Below are 22,002 nucleotides of genomic sequence, written 5' to 3'. Positions count from 1 at the left end.
TGATGTAATGTTGCAAGCAGTTTCAGAAATATTTTGTTGTGTTTGAAAACATATTTTGCAACATATAGTCAACAAAACAATAGGGTTTTGTGTTGCTGCTAATGTTTGAACAAGCGTCCGAAAATGATAGTTTGAATATTTCCAAACTAAACTTACTTGTACTTTGATTAGTGTCCTATAAATGCTTAGAAATGATTCTATGCTGTGAACTGATGTATTTTTTTCTTCATAATAAACAACTAGTTGAATAAGTTCACGATGAACGTGGAAAGGGAACATCTCGTTATGGTAAAAATGGTGTTCCAGACAAGATTAATTTTAGTGCGATAACATGTTTTGCTTAACCCTATCTGCAGTGACACGGTGTTTTATGAGGACGCCCCACTCCAGTAGTGATATATTTCACAGAAGGAAATATGCTAGGAATGTGAAATTTCTTGACTTTTAGTTTTTATTTTTTTTCAAATTTTGTAAACCTGCACTGGTAATTTTCCTATCTTCTTGCCTTTCACAATTAGCATTTCGTCTCACGTGGCTAGACATTTTCATGAAACTGCCTACATTATAGCAGGTAATTGTCGTGAAAAGTTTTTTCCCACTCTGTGATCCAATTATCCAATATATCGTTTTAGGACATTCGTTCTAATCCGTTCGTTCTAATCATTTGTTCTAATAATAATTTCTTGTTTAGTTTAGCATTACTTTATGTTATAATTCAAAAATATGCGATCGGAACATCAATTTTGAAGCAGGCTTTCTGATGTTGTTTCATCTCAAACATTTTATTTCAATAAATATGTTGGGAAAAATTTAATTTCTATACTAACAATACACATGGCTATTACCTTGTAAAATATTTTGGTTCTGAGATTTTCATACCTCCCGTTATTAGCGATTATTTAGGACCGGGCTAAGATAACCCGTGACGTACTTTCCGCGTACGAAAACAGCAGGGTTAAATGACACAAAATTACGCCCAGTTAGCTCAGTGGTTGCGCTCCCTGCTCAAGATCAAGGGGCGCTGGTTCGGCTCTCGGTTTGTGCGCTTGTACAACGCATTTTAGGACTGCTCTCCGTTCAACGGCACCTATTGAATGGTATAAATCTCCGAAACAACAAAGAGAAACTTCACTCTGTCAATTTTGGTGATGGGCTGCATCAGTGGTTCAAAGCCCCTACAAGTATGTGAAACTGCCAGGATTGTGTTCTCTAAGAAACTTTCCCAGTTCGAGGATGAAGATCAAATCAATCAAAATGTTGTTTAAAAATGGCAATGAAAACGTTTCATATATTTGACAAGATTTTCCTCCCAGTTGTCAGCAAATGCGTCGGGTATCATTGAGTACGGAGTGATGGTGTTTGCATCTGAACCGATGATCATAGTCGACACTCATGACGTGCAACCTACTGTTGATGAGCTCATTGAGAAAATTATTAACATCGGGGTCGATAGACGTGAGTTCGGTCGCTAGTTCGGTCTAACATTTCTCTTTCTTATTTATTTACCTAAACACCAAATTTTTGAATAATTGTTGGTTTGGCTTATAACACTGAGCGCATTTATGTTTGAAATTTCTTAGCAGAAAGCTTTGTTTTGTGGATTCCCATCTGGACTTAGAAACTACTTTTGTTGCTTTTAATATTTCTACGGTAAAACATCTCTTTGTGGGTTAATTTATCGACTTCTTTCCTACCATGTCTGTACGACTGTCATGATAGCATGATATGTATACTACTCATCTTTTTGTGTGTGTAAACGTGGTTTACTGGCTTAGTTTCATTTATTATATTGATTGTTGTACTCTATGGATCGGTAAGTAAAATAATCTTCCTATTTAATAGCTGAATAAGTAGATACAATAACCTTGTTGCTATTGTGTCATTAACCCTACACATCCATGCTCAGAATCCATTCAAGGTGACATAAGAAGTGGAACACACACGGCAAAGGTGCTAAGAGTGCTAGCCAGCCAGTTGGAATTCTCGTATGCTCAAGACAGAAATGGCAGTTCAAAAGAAAGACACGTATTTATATTAACGGATGGTATGTTGTTGTTTACAGTTATCAAAACGTTAGTTTGAATACCATTCAACGATTTCTTTTGATTTGCAAGCTGCTATGTGGTTTTGAAACATTGTACTGAAGATTCTACCATTTCAGGCCAACACAACGAGGGTGGTCCACCGCAGATTCAAGTTGACAGACTAAGGGCCCGTGACAATCCACCAACGGTAAAAGTTTCTGCTTTATATTCTTGTTTTTTTTGTTGATCGCTGTCCAAGCTGTAGTGATAATTTGGTATGAATACACCAGGCGACATACATTTTGGAACTTTTTTATTACATTTTTCAAATCATGAGATGATGAGTTTACTAAATTTGACTACGCTGATTTCAAATTTGCACTCGGAATTCATCCATCACATCACAGTTATTTGTAATACTGTATTAATTTTAAATTTTACTCAAACACACACAAACTAAGCCTATACAGTAAATATTCAAATATCTTTCTCAACAAAATTTATATTCATGTGTTTTCGTACAGCTTTTTTTGTTGTTGATGAAAAACATATTTTTTCTTTTGGTTTTCTTGAAATATCACTATTTATACAATTAAACTTCAAGCACCAACAGTGGGATATAAATAAAATGAACAAGCCAACAAGGTTAGATATAATAACAGGCTTCCAGGGGCTAGTAAACAAGTTAGTGAGTAAAATTTCCAGGCCTATTAGTTGTATTGTTTAAGAAAGTTTTTTAAATGATTAGCTAGGATCATTGTTGTTGATAAAATTTCCATGCACGATTGCTTTTGTTACATCAGTAAGAGCAATTTTTGTCACACCGTATGTGATGTTTTAAAGTCCAAAATTTTGTCTGTCTCCCTTCTACTGCTGTGGTTTTGATATGTCATACTTTCATAGTCAATGCCTGTACACTGTACAGTGTACATGTTGCGCTGAATGTAGATTGTAGTTCTGTAAGTGAATATGCAAGAAAAGTCCGCCCCGATAGCTCAGTTGGTTAGCGCGTGACTTCTGGAACGCAGAAACTTCAAGATCAAGCGGCGCTGGTTCGACTCTCGGGGAGTGCGCTTGAGCAACGCACGTAAAGGTTGCTTTCAATTCAGCTACATCTAATGAATGAAATAATTTCCCGGCAACAACATTTCAACAATCGGAACCGGCACTCTGTCAATCTTGGTGACCTGGCCTGCGTCAATGATTCAAAGCCTCTACACAGTCTACAAATATGCGAAACTGCCAGGATTAAGCTCTGCAAGCAGCTTTCTCAGTCTGAGGATAAATAATTCAATCATTCAAAGGTTTGTTAATTTTGTCTGCTGAGGAAAGATCAATATACTAATAAAGTTTCACATTGACATCGACATAAGTTAGATTTATGTTATTCTTGTCAAAATACCATTTCAAAGCGGCATCCAATCTCCAGCTAAAATTGAAGTGTTACATTGTTTTGAGACTTACTGTTAGCTGTGTCTCCTTTTTGTGAGCAATTTCAAAAAGGCCGATTTTGTTTTCTTGATGTTTTCAAAAGAAAAGAGCTGTAGTGGTTGTTGAAGTTACTAACATTTTGGAAAACTTGCTGCAATTGTTTTGGCTCGATACCACTACAAACAAAATGATAAAACTTTATGCACAACTATGGCACCAATTGAGCACTGCATGCAGCCGGAGCGCTGTGAACTCAAACAAACTTCAACACCATAATGCAAACCATTCAATCTATAGTGCGTGATTAACCTTTAACATACCAAGCCTAGCTCACCAACGTCGTTTACCAAGGTGGGGTCCTCCAAGGACCCCATCGTTTCTATTGCTTAAAGTATACAGTATATACACGGTCATCAATAATTAACGTTACAACTTCAAACAAATGTATTTAACGAATGGTAGATAATAATTTAGTAATAAACATATAATATTATGGTCAAATAAATAAATATTTAGGAAAAACAAGTTTTACTCAATGCGTCCACCATTTGCGTCGATAACAAGTCGGAGACGCTTCGAAAAGGACCTGCAAGAGTCATGAATACCTCTTTGAGGTATTTTGGCTCATTCTTTTTTCAGATTAGCCTTCAGCGCTTCCAAACTTTGGTGGTGTTTAGTCGAAACCCTGCTCTCCAGGTAAAAGCAGATGCCAAATTCTAGGCCCTAGGGCAGGGATGGCGAACCTTTTTTAGTGCATGGGTCATAAAAGAGACCTTAATCCTTGAAAAAGCAAAAGTGGGTCATACATTTAATTACATGTTAATGGGAAACTACATGTTAGTGCGAAGCTTGCTGCTGCATCTTCTTTGCAAGTCTTATTATCCTTGGTTGGTAATCCGTAGTTTTTAGCTTCACACATGCAGCACTCATATCTGAGCTGAGACGATTCCGTGTGCTTGATTGTATAAAATTCATGTGCGAAAATAAAGATTCGCACGAATATGAAGAACCAAACAACGTTAACAGAGCTACCGCAAATCTTTTCATAGTTTCAAACGAATTTGGCAGGGAGTTCCACTCTGTAAGAATTAGATTTTCAACATGGTTTACAACAGCAGGAAAGTCACAACCATCCATATCCGTTTTCATTTCAATTTTTTGTAGGAGATGATTTAAGTCTACAAATTTTGTTTTCCAAACTGCACTTTTTTGAAAGTCTATCATTTCAATTTCCAAGTTGTAAAGACGAAGCCATTCGAAGTTTGATAATTCAAGATTTTCAAATTGAATTGCATGCGGGAAAAGAATGAATTGCAATGTAGTATCAAGCTTTCGGAACTGGGTAAACCTTTCTGACATTACATTTTTGGCCTCATTCGTCAGTAAAACATACTTGTTGAGTGCAGTTTGCTTTTGTTCATAAGTTAAATTGGTGCTGGTAAAGTACTTCAACAACTGAGGAAAATATTTTAGCTGACCTTGTTCACGGTCTACAGAAAAAATAGCGAGTTTCTTCTCAAATGCTTTAATGTGCCCAAACATGGATAATACAATATTTCCACAGCCTTGCAATTTAGTATTTATAACTTATTGTAATGCATTGTGAAATCAGGGAAAAAATGTAAATCATTCAACTACGTACTTTCGCTTAACTCTGGATATTTTTGATTTTTTTCAGCTAAAAAAAGCTGTAGGCTACTTCTTCCAACAATTCAACAAATCGCTGTAAAACATTACCACAACTTAACCACCTTACACTGTTGTAGAGTAAGCCATTAAATTTACTGTCACACGCGTTCAATAATTTGCAAACTGGCGTTTATTAAGAGCATGAGATGCAATATAGTTGACTATTTTTGTTACCACACTTACAACTTTTTGAAGAGATTTGATTGATTTGGCGCAAAGGGCTTCCTGATGTATTATGCAGTGAAATTTAACAAAGCTGCGCTTTAACTCTTGTTTTAGTAATTGAATAAATCCAACATGTTTCCCAATCATGCTGGGCGCTCCATCAGTCGTTACAGATACAATCTTCTCCATATCTGTACCTAGTTCAGCAAATTCTTTCTGTAATTCAGCCGTGATACTGATAACGCACTACTACGGCTTTAGTTGTGTCAGACTGCTATATGGAAATTCGGTACGGTACTAGATTAAAATAGGGTGGGGCCTTATTACAAATATTCAGTGAAACATTTATTCTTTGCTGAACTATTTGTTTAAATTTCATTATTTAAAAAAAGACAAGTGGGTCACTGAAAATCTGTGATGGGTCACTTCGTGACCCGCGGGTCAGTGGTTCGCCATCCCTGCCCTAGGGGGTTCAGGTTTGAGGATGAAAGAGGCCATTCTTCCTTGGAAATGACAAACGGCAAATTGGCTGAGCCAGTTTTGCGTTCTCTCACAATACATACAATCAGTGTACCGGCACACTAAAGCACAAGCCAACTTGTAATCTACTTTCTTTATCCTTACTTAGATTACAGTTTATACAGCTTATGTAACAAAGGAAGATTGCTGAAATTGTAAGTAAAGCAGATGCCCTTTTTATGACACTGTAACAAACCCCTGTTTTACCCCAAGTGTTATAAAACTAAAATTTTAGTCTTAGCATCACATACAGTATAATATATGTGTTTCTACAAATTACTTAGCCAAAGGATCATATTTATAAACACACAGTTCATTCACTGTCATCTTCACATTCTTTTGCACTTGTCACAGTTGTGTTGGTGACTCGGTGCTGTTCGTAAACGAAACGTTGGCATTTGGAGCATATAATGTTAACTTTTCTATCGTTGTTTCAAAGACATTGAAAACATCTTCCTCTCTTACGTCTCACTAGCTGCCTTGACGTTAAGAATATGTTTGAAGCTTCAGTGTTTCGAGCTACAGAAACTCCCATACCTTCAATAGCTCTAACGATGTGAAGCTGAAAACCAGATGGATTACATGCTCTGCGCAAGACATTAGGTTTTGTCAATTCTTTGCCTAACTCCGTCAAGAAATAATATCTTTGATTAGATTTTCTACTGTTCCTGTCTCTGTTTTTGAACACCCAAGTGATATAGGAGTTCAGGGCTCCAATGTCAAGCACGTTCGTAAAAAGTCGGAAAAGCCATCTTGACATTCGTCTGGCACAAGAACATTCGCTCACCAACTTGTCTGCATCATCCACTCCGCCTTTTGTGCGGTTATATTCAAGTATAATGTTGGGTTTCTTGTGATTTTCATTAGACAGTGAATCATCAAGATATTGAGAAGATAGTAAAAAAACCGTCTTGTTTTTTTTAGGCACATAGCTTACGACTGACAGTTTATCTGAAAAGATAAAGTTTGACGATACAACGTATCGTCCTTTCGCAACTTCCATAAAACTGCAGGAATATCTGACTTTTTTGCTCAGTGTTCCTGTCTTGGTGATATTTTTCTAGAGCAAAAATTCTGCAGTTGGCACTGATGTAAAAACAAAATCTGTGGTAGCACTTCTTCCAGTTGCAAACAGTGATTTCATCATGTCACACAGTACACACAACCAGACGTCCTTGATTTTTCTCTGGTGCACTCACAGGAAGTTTTCCAGTATAGACTTGAAGGTTATACAGGTAAGTGGTTTTCACGTCTTCAGCTGCCCACACTTCAATTTCCTATCTTGCTGATTTTGATTTCATGTACTGTCTCAATGGACATTTCCCTTGGAAAGAGACTAATTGTTCATCTACCGTTACTTCTTCAAATGGCTTATGGATTTTTTTGCAGTTTCTACAAATCCATCCCAAATTTCGAGAAAAGCTGCAGTTTAGCATTTTCTTTTCTTTGACCACGTGTTGATTTGTCATCAAATTCTCAAACTCTGGCAAAATGTAAGGACATTTTACGCGTGAAGTTAACTGGATAACATTCAGCATTTGTAACCTAATATACCAAGGGGGGTCCCATCAGGACCCCAGGTAACGTTATGTTGTTGTTTGCATGTGTTTTAAATTTTTTTTTAATTTTTGTTGCACTATACTGAACTTGCTTAAATTTATGACACATACACAGATTAGAAAATTGTTGCTATAGGTAAGGCGGGAGATAAAAAAATTCACCTCTGGGGTCCCTACAAGACCCCGCTTGGTATGTTAAGGGTTAAGGGGAAATTTCAAAAATTTTGGACCTTAACTTCAATTTTTTTTTTCCAGACGTCTTAAAATTTGCTGCTGTATCCTAAAGTCAAGGCTAAAGTTAGATTTTGAAAAAAAGCCAGTTACTCCCCCTACTGTAAATGTAAATCCACTAAAAATTTCAACGTTTCTTGACAGTGACCCAATAGATAGATAAATTTACGCTGTTGGAAAGTAGCCTACTGGTTTTAGGCATTCACTGCATTTAGTTTAACCTCTAGGTATCTTGTTGCGTGTTTTAATTCTGATTTTTGCTGCTTTACTCTATTCATTTTATCAGTATGTTTTTGTGTTGTGCCATCGTTGCTGAACAGGTTGTGTTAACCTGTTTTAGCCACCTTGTAAAAGTCAGTCGTGCTGACTGACGAAACGTCGGAAATACAAAAGCTAGTTATCATCTTTAACATCACGAGGTAACCTAGTAAATAGTCACCAGAAGAACGCAAATTAATCTTATTACGAAATGCCTGGTGAACAGTCTCTCTCTGTTTTTCACTAAAAATTGATGCGCTCTATAATTCATCAAACTAATGACGTATCATAGAGTTTAAGTGATATATAAAAAAAATAAACTATGGTAATAATGTTTCTCAAACGTTTAGTTACCTCAACAAAACTACATTTGTTTTTTTTTTACTTTTGAAAAGACCTAGAAACCATAATCGGCCTTTTTAGAAATTGCTAACAAAATGTGACATAGCTAGCCGTAACTCTAAATACCTTGGGTGTTACTGTTATTATTATAATGTTAGCATCTGAAAGTGGTATCAGTCCTGCATTATATTTTTACAACGCTAACAGGCGACATAGGTACACTTTTACCTACATATTGTTTGCATGAAAATCAGCATAGGTACACATTTTACACTGTTTTTATTTGTCCGAACCTTTCAATACACCACTCAGACATATCATATTATGATTGTTGGCAGTTGCTATATCTGCCAATACCAGAAGCCGAAACGAGGTAAAGCTGGAAAAAGCTCTGTGGTTTGCGTCCAACATGTTTGCAACGAACATTCGCACGCACAAGACAACGGGTGTTGTTTGTGAAAATAAATAAAAAAATTCCTAATTGTTGAAATTGTGAATATGGTGGTTTGTATTCATTTTTTATAACAAAAAATTAGTTTTAAACATACGAGCTGTTTTCGTACGCGGAAAGCACGTCACGGGCTATCTAGGCTAGCCTCTAGCCTCTAGCTATCTAGCCTAGCCCAGCCCAGTGCTAATTAATCGGTAATAACGGGAAGTATGAAAATCTCAGAATCAAAATATTTTACAAGATAATAGCCATGTGTATTGTGCATATAGCAATTAAATTTTTAACCAACAAACTTATTGAAGTTTAATCGTTTGAGATGAAAAAACGTCAGAAAATTGGCTTTTATTCTAATTTCTCGAAAATAACTTCAAAATTGAAATTTTTAAATTATAACATAAAGTAATGCTAAACTAAACAAAAATATAGTTTTTCTCATAAATATAAGTCATTTTTAGTTGTTTTTACATTTCAAGTAATTGCACTAATATTTATATTGCAAATGCTTATCGTTAAGGGCAGGAAGGTAAAAAAATGATCAGTTTATGTTAAGAAAATTCGCAAAGAATAAAAAATAAAAGTCGAGAAATTTCAAATTTCTAGCATATTTCCTTCTGTGAAATATCTCACTACTTGTGAGGGGCACCCTTATAAAGCCCCGTTTCGCTACAGATAGGGTTAAAGTTATTTTTTTTTATTATTCTGGTATTAATTCCCTTCTAAATACTTATGGGATGACAAAATTGTACTGGTCATTTTTCTACCTTCCTGTCCTTCACAATAAGCATTTCGTCTCAAGTGGCTAGACATTTTCGTGCAATGCTAGTTATATATAATTTCTGTTACTGTTAGTGCAATTATTTTGAAATGTAAAAACGCCCAAAAATGCCTTACATTTATGAGCAAAAGTAATTTTTTGTTTAGTTTAGCATTAATCTATGTTATAATTCAAAATTTCGATTTTAAAGTTATTTTCGAGAAATTAGAATATAAACCGACTTTCTGATGTTTTTTCATCTCAACGATTTATTCAAAAAAATTTGTTGGGTAAAAAATTAATTTCTATACGCACAATACACATGGCTATTATCTTGTAAAATATTTTGGCTCTGTGATTTTCATAGCTTCCATTATTAGGAATTAATTAGCACCGGGCTAAGATAGTCCATGACGTACTTTCCGCGTACGAAAACAGCTCGTATTAAGATATGGTTAAAAAGTCAAAATAGGCTAGCAGCACGGTAGACTCAAACATTATGAAGGAAGAAGATTCATCAAAAATGCTGATCAGATATTTGTACATTCAAACAAATTAATAAGAACTCATTTGCATAACAGCAGATATAATTTTGCTTTTCTCAATAAACACAATTTTTAATATTTACCTGAACAACTTAAACAACGTCATCAATCTTCATTTCCACCAAACCAAAACATAATGGCATCGTTTGTCCATTTTCAACCGACATTTTATCTCTATGCAATTCACCGATAAAACCAATCATTCCAATATATAAACAATTATTGTTAGCAGTAACGTTTTCTAATGCTTTTAACTACACTCTTTGATTTGATGTTGTTTCCTTGAATCGGTCTCCAACTGGTAATGTTGATAATAATTGGGCAATGCTAATTTATTTAATTAACTATCTCCTTGAATTTTTTGTTACTAGTTTTATAGCATCACCTCATGCGTAGAATGTGCCAGCGAAGTCACTGGAGGCGAAGCATATTCGGAACTCCTAGGGTTGGCTGGAGGAAAGCTTGAAAACTACATCGTTATCTCAAACTTTTACTTGATTTCAGAACTGTTGGATAGAGTAACAGATGCCAGAATAAGTGAGTCAGACTTATGTTTCCTTACCAAAATTAATTTATTTGATATTTAAGTTGTTCTTAGTTCATGGTTATTGAGTATTAGGCTACATTGCATTATATTCTGAGGAAGATTTTACATTAGATTATAACTAAAATTTATTTCTTGATGCCAAATCATTTATATTCTTGAAGATTACGGAGAGTGTGGTCAAGCTGGAGACGTGGGAAGCGTAAAGCAGCAAGCTCGTATTGGCCGCGTGATTGGAGGTACGCGGGCTACTACACGATCATGGCCGTGGCAAGTGGCGATCTCTTTGAGGGATAACATTGTGTTCAGGGTATGTATTGTTGAAGATACAATGATGCAGTGATGACGTAGTGATGATGAAATGATGCAATGACGTAGCGAAACAAAGGCGCAATGGTGCAATGACGCAATGACGCAATGATGCTGTGATGATGATGATGATGCTGTGATGCAATGATGAAGAAGCTATATATGCTTAATGTCTCTGCCATGACATCTATGGATGTTACAAAAACTTTCATTCATGCCTTACCCTGAGTGCAGGCATTATTTAATAAAGTTATTTTTCAGTCATACGCTAAAGATACATTCTATGGCGGTGGGAGTCTCATCAACAATAGATGGGTTTTGACAGCTGCTCATTTGTTTGACGGGATTAACCGGGGAACTGGTTGGGAGGAAGAGTTTTTGTTAACGTTTGGTAAGGAAGTTTGTAGCTTATGGGCGGTAGATTCTTGAAACAAAGATAATAAGGTCGCTGCATGTAATAGAAATAGGTAAATACGTACATCGTAAAATGAATTGCTCATGACAATGTGCATATACCAAAATAATAATCAGAACGTGCAGCAGTCAGTACTTCATAAACAATACGATGGCTCCAAATGATTTTTACAAATAATTTCACAAAGTTGTAAACAGTTTTATATGCAACAAAAAGCTCAAACACAGCTTATTTTTCAGGAATGCACAAACTTCCGTTGGCAAGGATTGACTTGCTGTCAGCCAAAGTCAAGGTTTTCACGTGTTCTAAGATCATTGAACACGACGATTTTGGACTACCAAGTGAATTTAACTTGGATGTTGCCTTGGTAAGAATAATATTTTTATCAATCAAAATCAACATCTGTCAAGTACAACTCTATAGTCCTTTAGATTTGTTCTATAGTTTCCAACAGATGTTGCTCGTATCTATCCCACGTCATAGCGTTTTTGTGCCCATCCTACAACAGAGGCTTCCTGTGCCCATCTTACAACAAGTGTTTCTTGTGCCCATCTTACAACAGAGGCTTCCTGTGCCAACCTTATAACCAGATTTTTTGTGCTCATCTTGCAACAAAGACTTTCTGTTCCCATCCTATAACAGGGTCTTCCTATTGCCACCATTTAACAGGGACTTTGTTTGCCCATCCAACAACAAAGGTTTCCTGTTCCTATGCTACAACAATGGCTTCTTGCATCCATCCAATAACAGGGAATCCAGCTCTCATACTACAAAGGGTTGAGGACCGGTTAACATGCAAATCTCTACGACAAAAGCATCTTTCTGTGATCACAACTATGCAACTATGCAAACAACTAAACCGAAATCCGATCATATGATTCTTAACTCCTTGAAGGTTGGGGGGGGGGCTGTTAATTCAACTTTTTTGTATCAACAGTTCTATCTCTAAAACCACTGAGGCTGTGACTACGAGATTCTTTGAATTTTCCTAAATTTTATTCACCTCTAAAGAACTGAAATTTTGAGCGAATAAAGGTTATAAATTGAGAGGTATAAGGCATTTCTAAGCACATCCTCTGAAATATTTCATATTCTATTGTAAAAAATTTTCCCAAATTTCTTCAAAATTTTTCACTATATCCTAATCTTTAAAATCATATATCTTTAAAACCCTATATCTATATCTTTAAACCCCTATATCCTTAACATCCCATTGTTCAAAATTTTCTCCAATAATCCAAAAGTCATAAGTCAACTCTGGTCAGAGCGGAAAACTATAATATCTTCGTGGGAAAGTTGTAACATAAATTTCTCTGAATCCTTTCGTCTGTATGCGATGACACCGAAAAAATACTCTTCTGAAAACGTCTTTCACAAATTGTATTTCAAGGAAAAAAAAGCCATAGGCTGTCAAAAGGAGGGCGCAACACGTACGCGCTAAAACTTGTCAACACAATACAGATTACTGGGATAAAAGACGGAAATGTCGTCTAGTTGGTGAGCACAAGCAAACAATTTTAATATTCGATCAACCTTTCCAGCGATAATTCTAAAATTACGAAACTCATTGAGATATTTCAAAAGCATATAACTTGGGTCTGTGATGCAACAGTGGACAGGCATTGCCAAGCCATTCTACAGGTGTTAAAAAGGATGATGTAATGGTTTCACAAGTGTTAAAACGGATTATGTAATGGTTTACAAGTGTAACAAATGATCATCAAATAGTTTACAGGTGTTGGAACGAATGATGAAATCTCTGCTCATTTTTTAGCAATACTCCATGACGTAAGACGCCAGGTTAAGTAGACCTTAACGGTTTTATGTGACGTTTGATCTGGGAAACGATTGTCCGTAACAATGTGAACATTTCAACGTATATGAGCAGTTGTAAAATTCACATAGTTTTAATTTTCAGATATGCTTAGCGTGAATAATTTTACAAAATGAATCCCAAATTTTTAAACCGTGCCTTAAAAAATAACAGTGATATCACTCCTAAAGCATAAGGAAAATCGACACCTCCCCCCACCCCAAACTGAGCAAGACTCCAGGAGCCCAAACTTCTAAGGGTTAAAACGTTTTTGCTGCTAATTCCGAATATAAACTACATACTGTAACAACTACACATGCAAAATGAAATCAAATTTAAAATAAATCAATAATAATTTTCCAAACAATTCCAATAAATGAATAAAACAATAACAGTTAACCTCTCAAGTGCATGTAGCTCCACACAGAGTGAAATTTGCTGGTACACTCCTTCATTTCTTTGAATTCCAATAAACTTGTTACTTTTATGTATTGCAGATTTTCTTTTCATTGCTGAGTATTCAAGTTTGATAATGTACGTATTTTGCACTTTAGATGAAAATTGGTCAAGAATACGAGCAGGTTGGAGTCCAATTTAAGCCAGCACCTAGTGTTGGATTTGTGAACTACACAGAATACATCAGGCCTGTGTGTATGCCATGTGTTCCCGGGAACTGTGTAGAGCGATATCTTCTTGATGAAGGGAAGCTGGTAGGAACTGAAACCTTCGAAGAACGATGTGCTATCGAAAGTGAGTAAAATATTACAACACATTTTGCAGTGATTACTTCCAACAGACAAGTAACTACTCGTCTAATTAACAAAAACACAACAAATAAATTGAACGCTGAATATTGCTACATCAAAGGCTGTTCGAACAAAATTTTAGAATTCTTTCATTTAATTTTGATCTAGCCTTCATGTCATTTTGACATAATTCTCTTAAATATTTTGTTTTATTTTTATTTAGCTCCATTTTGTTTTATTTTAAAATGAAAAAAATCTTTAAATTGAAAATTTCTCAATCCAACCACCCACCGTGGTAACCAAAATATGTCGATGAATGTTTGAGCCAAAGCGAACATTTTAACGCAACAAGTTTTATTCTTGATCTATACTGCTTGATAAAATTGTTTGTTCATTTCAAAATTTATTTTCATTTGGAGCATTCTTCAACAGATAAAACAGAAAGTTTAATGCAAAAGCCTTTTTTTAACACTAACATTGGAAATCTTTACTTTTGTGCTTCAGCTGAATTCCTCCTGAGCAAAGGTGAAGAGGAAAAGATCCTAGCGGTGGCTACAGGATTCGGACATACAGAGGAACGTCAGATTGGTGATTTGAGAGCTCCGGAGCCCAGCCCCACTTTGCAGCAAGGATTGCACAGGATAAGAAATGATGAACAGTCAGTTAACATTTGGTTAACTCCAGTAGCTAAATAAAGGGGCTACCACACGCTCCATTGAAACGGGCAACAGATAAAAAATATTTTTTTAAGTGTTAAACGGCTGCATCTCCATCTGAATTAGGTGTAGCAAGAATATTTTGAATCTGTAAATCCTTCAATGATATTTTGTATTTTAGTTTGTTTACTTAATTGTTCGTACGTGTATGAGCTAACTACTACTTGTACTTTATAACTGAACAACTACTGCATTAATAAATCTTTTGTGATTTTTTTTTGTTCATTTGCGCGATAGTATAACCTTGGTATAGCAATTGGATGTCCACACCACCCACACTGAATGAACTCAATAAGGCTATTATAAACACATGAAGAAAAACAAAGTTCCGGGACCAGACAACATTCCGATAGAGTTTATTTGTTACGAAGGACCTCAGGTAAAGGACCACCAAATGCAGCTGATACTTATGATATGGGAAACAAAAATACTCCCAAGCGACTTTAGAGATGCGAATGTAGTTAGAGTGTTTAAGAAAGAAGATAGAGATGATTGCAACAACTACCATGGTGTCTCACTCCTCAGCATCGTCAGCAAGATCTTTGCTCGCATTCTCCTTGATCGTCTAATCACGCTAGCTGAGGATGTACTCCCAGAGTCTCAATCTGGCTTTAGACCTTCTCGCGGCACTGTATATATGATCTTTTGTGCTCGACAACTCCAAAAAAAGTGTCAAGAATAACAACAACCACTTTCATTTATCTTTTGAGACCTGAAGAAGGCATTGGATAAAGTTCCTCGACCTGCTATGTGGTCTGTTCTTGCTCGGTTTGGATGCTCTGACAACTTTATTACCCTGATCAGTGCTCTCCATGATGGTATGCTTGGCAGAATCTGTTACCAAAGCACCCTCTTCAATCCATTCCTTGTTACAGGAGGTCTCAAACCTACATGCTTTTCTCTGTATGAGGCTGCAATGCGAAATGAGGTCCCACAAACCTACCCTGGCATCAACATGGGTTGTCGCATGGACGGGGAGCTCTTCAATCTTGCTCGCTTCCGTGCAAAATCTAAAACATCTGGTCATAAAATTCATGAGTTACAGTTTTCCGATGACAATGCCAGGCCTGCTTGGACTTTTGATGATCTCCGAACGATAGCCGCCATCTACCACAACTCTTATGAGGATTTGGAATGGAAGATAAAATTGATAAAACTAGGATACTCAACCAAACGCCACCTCATCAAAGAAAGACCTGTAGGTAAAGTAGACTACTTCTCTTACCTTGTACTTTAAAAAGCACCAACATGTGCAAACTGTATTGAACATTGCATAAAAGCAGCACATTGTGTCTATGGAAGACTGTGAAATCTGGACATTATACCGCTGTGACATCAAACGTATTGAACATTTCCAGCAGAGGAAACTGCGGCAAATGCTAGGCACTCGTTAGGAAGATTGTCTCACCAAGGATATAATCCTTGATCGCTCTAGGTTGCCCAGTTTAGAAGCCACCATATTGCAACACCATCTTCGCAGGACAGGACATTACGTGCGAATGGACCCAACGAGGCTTCCTCGAGCAATGCTATATGGTTAACTGGAGACAGGGAAAAGACCCCCGGATGACCAAAAATGAAATACAACGATCAGCTGAAGGTCTCTTTCAACCATGCAAACATTGATCTGGATTCATGGAAACAACTTGCTAGTGACAGATTATTCTGGGAAAAACGAATCAATGAAGGCAGGGAAATTTTCGAAAAAAACAGGATACAAAAAGCCCAAGAAAAACGAAACACTAGAAAATAAAATCTAAAACTACCACGTCCCCCACTTTCCATACAATGCGACTATTGCCCACGTCTTTTCCATTTTAGACTGGGCTTCCAAAGCCACATGCGACAGCACCATTCAAAGCCACGAGCTGGAGCCGACGGCAACGGCGATAACCTTTATTCATACATAAAACTATTAAATTTCTCTGTTTGGCAGATGTGGCAGATGTGAAGTTGATTTTTGATCATTCTCCATTTCATATTTATGATATATAATCACTGTATAATCTTTCAGCTGTGCAACATTTACAAATATGCACATTCCATGGGGTGGTAATGGAATACCTTACACTGGGAATATGCTGTGCGCTACCAGTGGAATTGTCGGTCAAAATATTGACTCATGCCAGGGAGATAGCGGTGGTCCACTTGTGAGAGAGGTGACGAAAATAAATTTAATCGTTGCTACGTGGTTTCTATTATGTTATCTAATTCATTAGTTCTAAAGCTTGGTAGAGAATTTGCTTTGTTGAACCATCAAGAAATAAAACATATTAACTTTAGCGGGTTTAGCATACTTTATTTCACACAAAATATAACATAATTAAAATAAAATAAACTCAAACGTTTTCGACACGTACGTGTGTCCTCATCAGGAATCTGCAATACATAAAGTGAAAAATTGTATGATAAATTTGACTATGCACTGTAACTGTAACGACACTCTGGATTAAAAGCACAAACTGAACAAATGATACGAGAATGATTGCGAGTAAACTATGCGGTGTGAAACAGATCACGTGAGGTGTATACTACAGGCATTGGACAAACAATTAGAACACACACAAAAGGAACGATGAGCCACAGACGAACAACTGGCGGTTGAGAGATAGATTGTTACGCTAGATTCTTAAGGCTTCCATGATCTTAGTCTGAAAATCAAACCTTTCTCGAGAGATGATTTTAAATTGGTCGATCGAGACATTGTCAGTGCAAGTTTCACAAGAGGTGATGTGCTCTTGCACTTTTAGTTGTTAGGTTTGGGTTTAAGTGCTCCCCAGCCCTTGTCAACAAATGTCTGGTTGACATACCAATGTATGTCTATGACATACCAAACATACCAAAAACAGATACACCAATCGATGACGACACAAAAGACCAGGTCAAGTTTCTCGTCCGACGCTTTATGTCTGATGCCAACCGGGTGTGCTCTACACGAAGAAACAAAGCGCTTCACCGTACCTTGAGTGACCTCTCAAAAAACTAGAACATTAAGGTATGCAAGTTTGACAAAGGTAAAGGCACAGTAATACTGAACACTGAAGATTATTTTGAAAAACTGGATAAAATTGTTAATGACAATACAAAACTTATTAAAATTGTCGACAATAAAAAAGTGCACCCAGTTATTTCTAAAGAGATATCAATTCAATACTACATTCGAAAATATTTAAAAGAATTTAATCAAGATGTGGTAAAATCTCTTATTCCAACCGGAAGCTGTCCTGGCAAGTTATATGGATTAATAAAAGTGCACAAGCCAGGCAATCCCGCGAGACCAGTCGTTTCCATGATTGGCACTCCGGAATACAAATTGGCTGAATTTTTAGAGAAAATTATAAAACCCTACATACCTAAGAACTACATGCTTAATTCAACTAATCAATTTATGGAAAAGTTAAAAGATTTTAAGTGTCCACCCAATAGTCGCATGGTGAGTTTTGATGTTGTGTCTCTGTTTACTAATCTGCGTGTCATGGATGATGCAACCAAAGACTGGCTGCTCTCTAATAATCTTCCAGTGTAGTCCAGGAGCATCGTGAATCTGGGGTGGTAAAAGTATAGACCTTCGACCCCAGCTGTTTACACGACTACGGCGATGAGCCACTGGACCATTGAAGTGTTGTATCATGAGCCACTGGATCATTGGGGCGTTGTATCATGAGCCACTAGACAGTTGAAGTGTTTTATCATGAGCCACTGGACCATTGATGCGTTGTATCATGAGCCACTAGACAATTGAAGTGTTGTATCATGAGCCACTGGATCATTGGGGCGTTGTATCATGAGCCACTAGACAATTGAAGTGTTTTATCATGAGCCACTGGACCATTGAAGCGTTGTATCATGAGCCACTGGACCATTGAAGCGAAGTGTCCTGACATGTCTTGTCATCAAGCATTTTATTGAAATGGAAGTTCACAAAATACGAAGATGAAAAGTAGCAAAGCAACACATCACCGAAACAAGTCATTGCAAAATATGATATTGTTTGAAGCATTTTGACATGCAGACCGACATCACTATTTTCGTATCTTGTAGTAGCTTTTGTATGCCAATAGGCGCATCGAATTTGCTTGTCCTGGGCTAGCACCCAATGCTCATAGGCATCGTGACGTCCATTGGATGAAACCTTTTTTGGTCTGCTCCGCTTTCCTTGTTGAGGTGGCTTCCCATGTTGTTACAAGTATACTCTGGCAATATATCTTTGAAAAAAAAGCAAATCCATTGAATTGCCGCTATTGCAAATTCTTTGCAGTTGCTATGCATTATTGACAAAAATATCGAGCATCTATGAAATCAAACACGAATACTATTTGTCACCTCTCATTGCGATGCGATAGTTCGAAATGTTCTGTTCCATTATGTCAACGCCTCCCATAGGTTCGTTATAGAGCTTGATCAAACAATATTGTTCAATTTGAACATGCTTCTTTTCAGAGAATGAGTATCGACAGGCTTTAGAAGTTGAGTACACTCCAGCCGCGTTGATTTACCACAATTTTGTCATTCCATTTGCAAACCAGCACACTGCTGTCGGTATTGGTTCTAAAATCGAACTTGTCTCTTCCTTGTTTTTTCAGAGCATCTTTAGCTACCAGCGGACATATTTCGGTCCTGTTTTCACGAATTGTAGTTGTTGCTTACACAAATTTGTCCTTCAGCGTCGTAGCCAATTTCACACTACTGAAAAAGTTGTCGTAGCACAAGTGGAAAAACTTTTTGCCGCAAGTGGCGAGGACACGAGCAAAATTGTTGATAAGGTTTCCTCCAAGGCATAAATCATTTTCTTGAGGCCGCGCCGACTCTGACTTTCCTTGATAAGGATCAAACCAAACCAAGTACTCCAGTGGCGTGATACCTCCAGTGGCGTGGTACCACACCGAATCTTAAAACCAAAACGAATCGGTTTACCTCTCATTGCCTAGCAGGCCTGGACTACTAACTCCTGATCACAAGCGAATTCCAAGTTTTCATATCTCACGTAACCTAAATAACAGGCTTGCCAGATCCTTACTTCGCTTACGTCACGATGCGCTTCATGTAAAAACGTAAAGAGAAAACTAAAAATTTATCAAAAAATTTCAGTAAATTACGATAAATATGTTATTGTTCTAAAAACAAACACAACTACTTTGTTATACAATGTAGAAATCGTAGATAATCGCTGTTTAATACCGCTTGGTGTGTGGGAATTGATTGCCGCTTTTGTTTGATTTTGCTAACACGTGTGCCCAGCGACCTACTACAGGACACCAATCGTTTGAACCAATTTTCTCAAAATATTTGCTGCCAATTAAGTTTTAACATTGGCTGTAAAAGTTTTTTTCTCATAAAGTCATCATCAGAAAAACTTTTGAATTGCCTTTTCTCGATCAAAACACCAAGGTCTACAAATTTTAAGTATTACACTTTCTACAATAAAGCTGAAATTGAACTTGAACTGATTTCTTACCACCAAAGGAATGCAAAATAGAATACTCTGTCCACAGCACAGTTGGAATTCACATTCAATCTGTTTCTATCACATGCTTTAACATTAGAACCGTCAGACCTGTTTTTAAAAATCCTATAAGATTATCAACAACCAACCTCTATAGATTTTATGTATTTTATTGTGCACGTAAAGCATACTTTAGAAACATTGAATCTATTGCCCTCAATATAACATAGCTGCATGCCTATCGCTGTAAATTCATCAAAGGAAGATAACATCTTTCGGATATTGAAGATGCCACTTTGTATTGATGACTTTGTTTGTTTTACAATTCTATCTTGAAGTTAGTGATTGTTTGCAGATATCCTACGTCACTGAGAACGAAAAAAAGACGTGCTGGGTCCAAATAGGGATAGTCAGTTGGGGTTGGGGTTGCGGTCAGTCTCTAAGGATCAATGGACGTGAAACCCAGGTACCAGGCTACTATACCAACGTCATGGCCGTATCTTCATGGATCAAAACCACTTTGGAAGCAGAAGAAGCCTAGAAACCTACAAAGGAATAAATTCGCTCTTTGACGCTAGCATGTAATTTCAATGAAGTGACGTCATAAATTCGCCACCTCTTCCGCAGATTGTAAACATTTAAATTTACGTCAATGACTTTTAACATTTGAAATAGTCAACTGCACGAAGAAATTTTGTTAAGACATAAATGCAATTTTGGTAATATTGTAGCTTTGTAGCATTCCTCTTTTTGCTCATTTTCGTATGAGAAATGTTTTTAGTTCATCACATAAAAAAATTGCTTACTCTTTATTGTGTAAATCTTTAGTGAAAATACCCGATTTCTGCTAAACTTACGATTGTAACTTCGCGCTATGTACATTGAGCATTGTACCACTATGTTCTTGCTGTAAACTTCTAATCATCGATAAAAATAAACAATCTGTATTTCAAGCAAAATTGTTTTTACTCTGGTCCCACTGGTCAGCAGCCGGTTTGTTTTGAAGAATATAAATTCGAACTTGGCTAATTACAGAACTGATATCACATTGATATTTGTTGGTTCGTTCTAGTTTTTGAGATATGGCAAAATGTTATAATGCTTTTTCAAGCTACGCTGCCAAGCATAAAATCCGTGGTCATGGAGCCATTGGCATGTTTGATACAAAAGAGAATGGTTAGAACAAGAGTCAGATCTTATATATCCTAAAGCATGGTTTCCCAAACTTAGGGATTGTAGATCATAGGGATGCGAAATTTCATCCGCTTTTGGCTTATCCGCAACACTAGAAGGGTTACGTTTTTTTGTAATTTACAAAATATTTTACTTTTTATGGGTTATATAAGAAGAGTGAAGTTGGTTTTAAAGTAATTTAAGGTTTTTAGTTGAAAGCAAGCCAGCAGTAAAGCGTAAAAAAAGTGTCAAATTGGCAATTGACCCTTCTAATGTTGAAGGAACAACGGAGTTGCGCGTCCCGTAATGTACCGTCCCTACCCAAACTGTAGTCCGCGGACCATTGGTGGTCCGCGACGACTGCACAGGTGGTCCGTGGCGATATGACAAGAAATTAAAAAGTTACACATATAGGCTACGTTGTACACTACGTACCCTGTCAAAGATAATTGCCGCAGTTCTTTACAACTTAAATGATTTCGAAAGCTTTTGCTATCCAATATCGTAAATCTTACTTGTTGCACCTTCGTTGCAGTTAAAAAGTTGTTTACGAAAAATTATCATATTCCTCAAAACAAAATAACAGCATTCATAAACAAACTCAACATATGGAAAACAAGGATAAATGATAATGTTGTGTATATATATATGTTTCCTGTTCTGTGTGATTACATTACCAACAAACCCTTAATTAATACAAAGTTGATTTTTCCGTGTCACGATTTCTTTCTATCTCTTACCAGGAAAAAGACTTGGAAAGGTTCAATGACGTTGTTTAATGGGTATAACCGAAAAGCAGTCAATTAAATATCGAATAGTCCTACTAATGAAATGATATATATGAAAACGCTTGAAGGACTCCAACGAATGGTTCA

The 22,002-nt window shown here is 36.7% G+C and overlaps 1 protein-coding gene across 1 annotated transcript in view; it reads left to right on the top strand.

Annotated features, from left to right (window-relative positions):
- LOC145778122 (complement factor B-like) overlaps positions 1-21,062 on the top strand; it is a 104,174-nt gene extending 83,112 nt beyond the window's left edge. Inside the window, exons 11-21 of the mRNA XM_082589538.1 lie at positions 1,314-1,455; positions 1,907-2,044; positions 2,162-2,232; positions 10,340-10,505; positions 10,677-10,822; positions 11,083-11,212; positions 11,476-11,603; positions 13,604-13,799; positions 14,300-14,453; positions 16,526-16,670; positions 20,310-21,062. Of these exons, the coding sequence (XP_082445664.1) occupies positions 1,314-1,455; positions 1,907-2,044; positions 2,162-2,232; positions 10,340-10,505; positions 10,677-10,822; positions 11,083-11,212; positions 11,476-11,603; positions 13,604-13,799; positions 14,300-14,453; positions 16,526-16,670; positions 20,310-20,495 (1,602 nt within the window). The 3' untranslated portion in view covers positions 20,496-21,062. The remainder of the gene's footprint in view (positions 1-1,313; positions 1,456-1,906; positions 2,045-2,161; positions 2,233-10,339; positions 10,506-10,676; positions 10,823-11,082; positions 11,213-11,475; positions 11,604-13,603; positions 13,800-14,299; positions 14,454-16,525; positions 16,671-20,309) is intronic.
- The last annotated feature ends 940 nt before the right edge of the window (positions 21,063-22,002 follow it).

The sequence above is a fragment of the Aplidium turbinatum genome, chromosome 1 (assembly GCF_918807975.1).
Source record: "Aplidium turbinatum chromosome 1, kaAplTurb1.1, whole genome shotgun sequence".
Taxonomy (NCBI): Eukaryota; Metazoa; Chordata; class Ascidiacea; order Aplousobranchia; family Polyclinidae; genus Aplidium; species Aplidium turbinatum.
The sequence above is the reverse complement of the archived record's forward strand: the minus strand, read 5'-3'. Positions and strand labels throughout refer to the sequence as shown.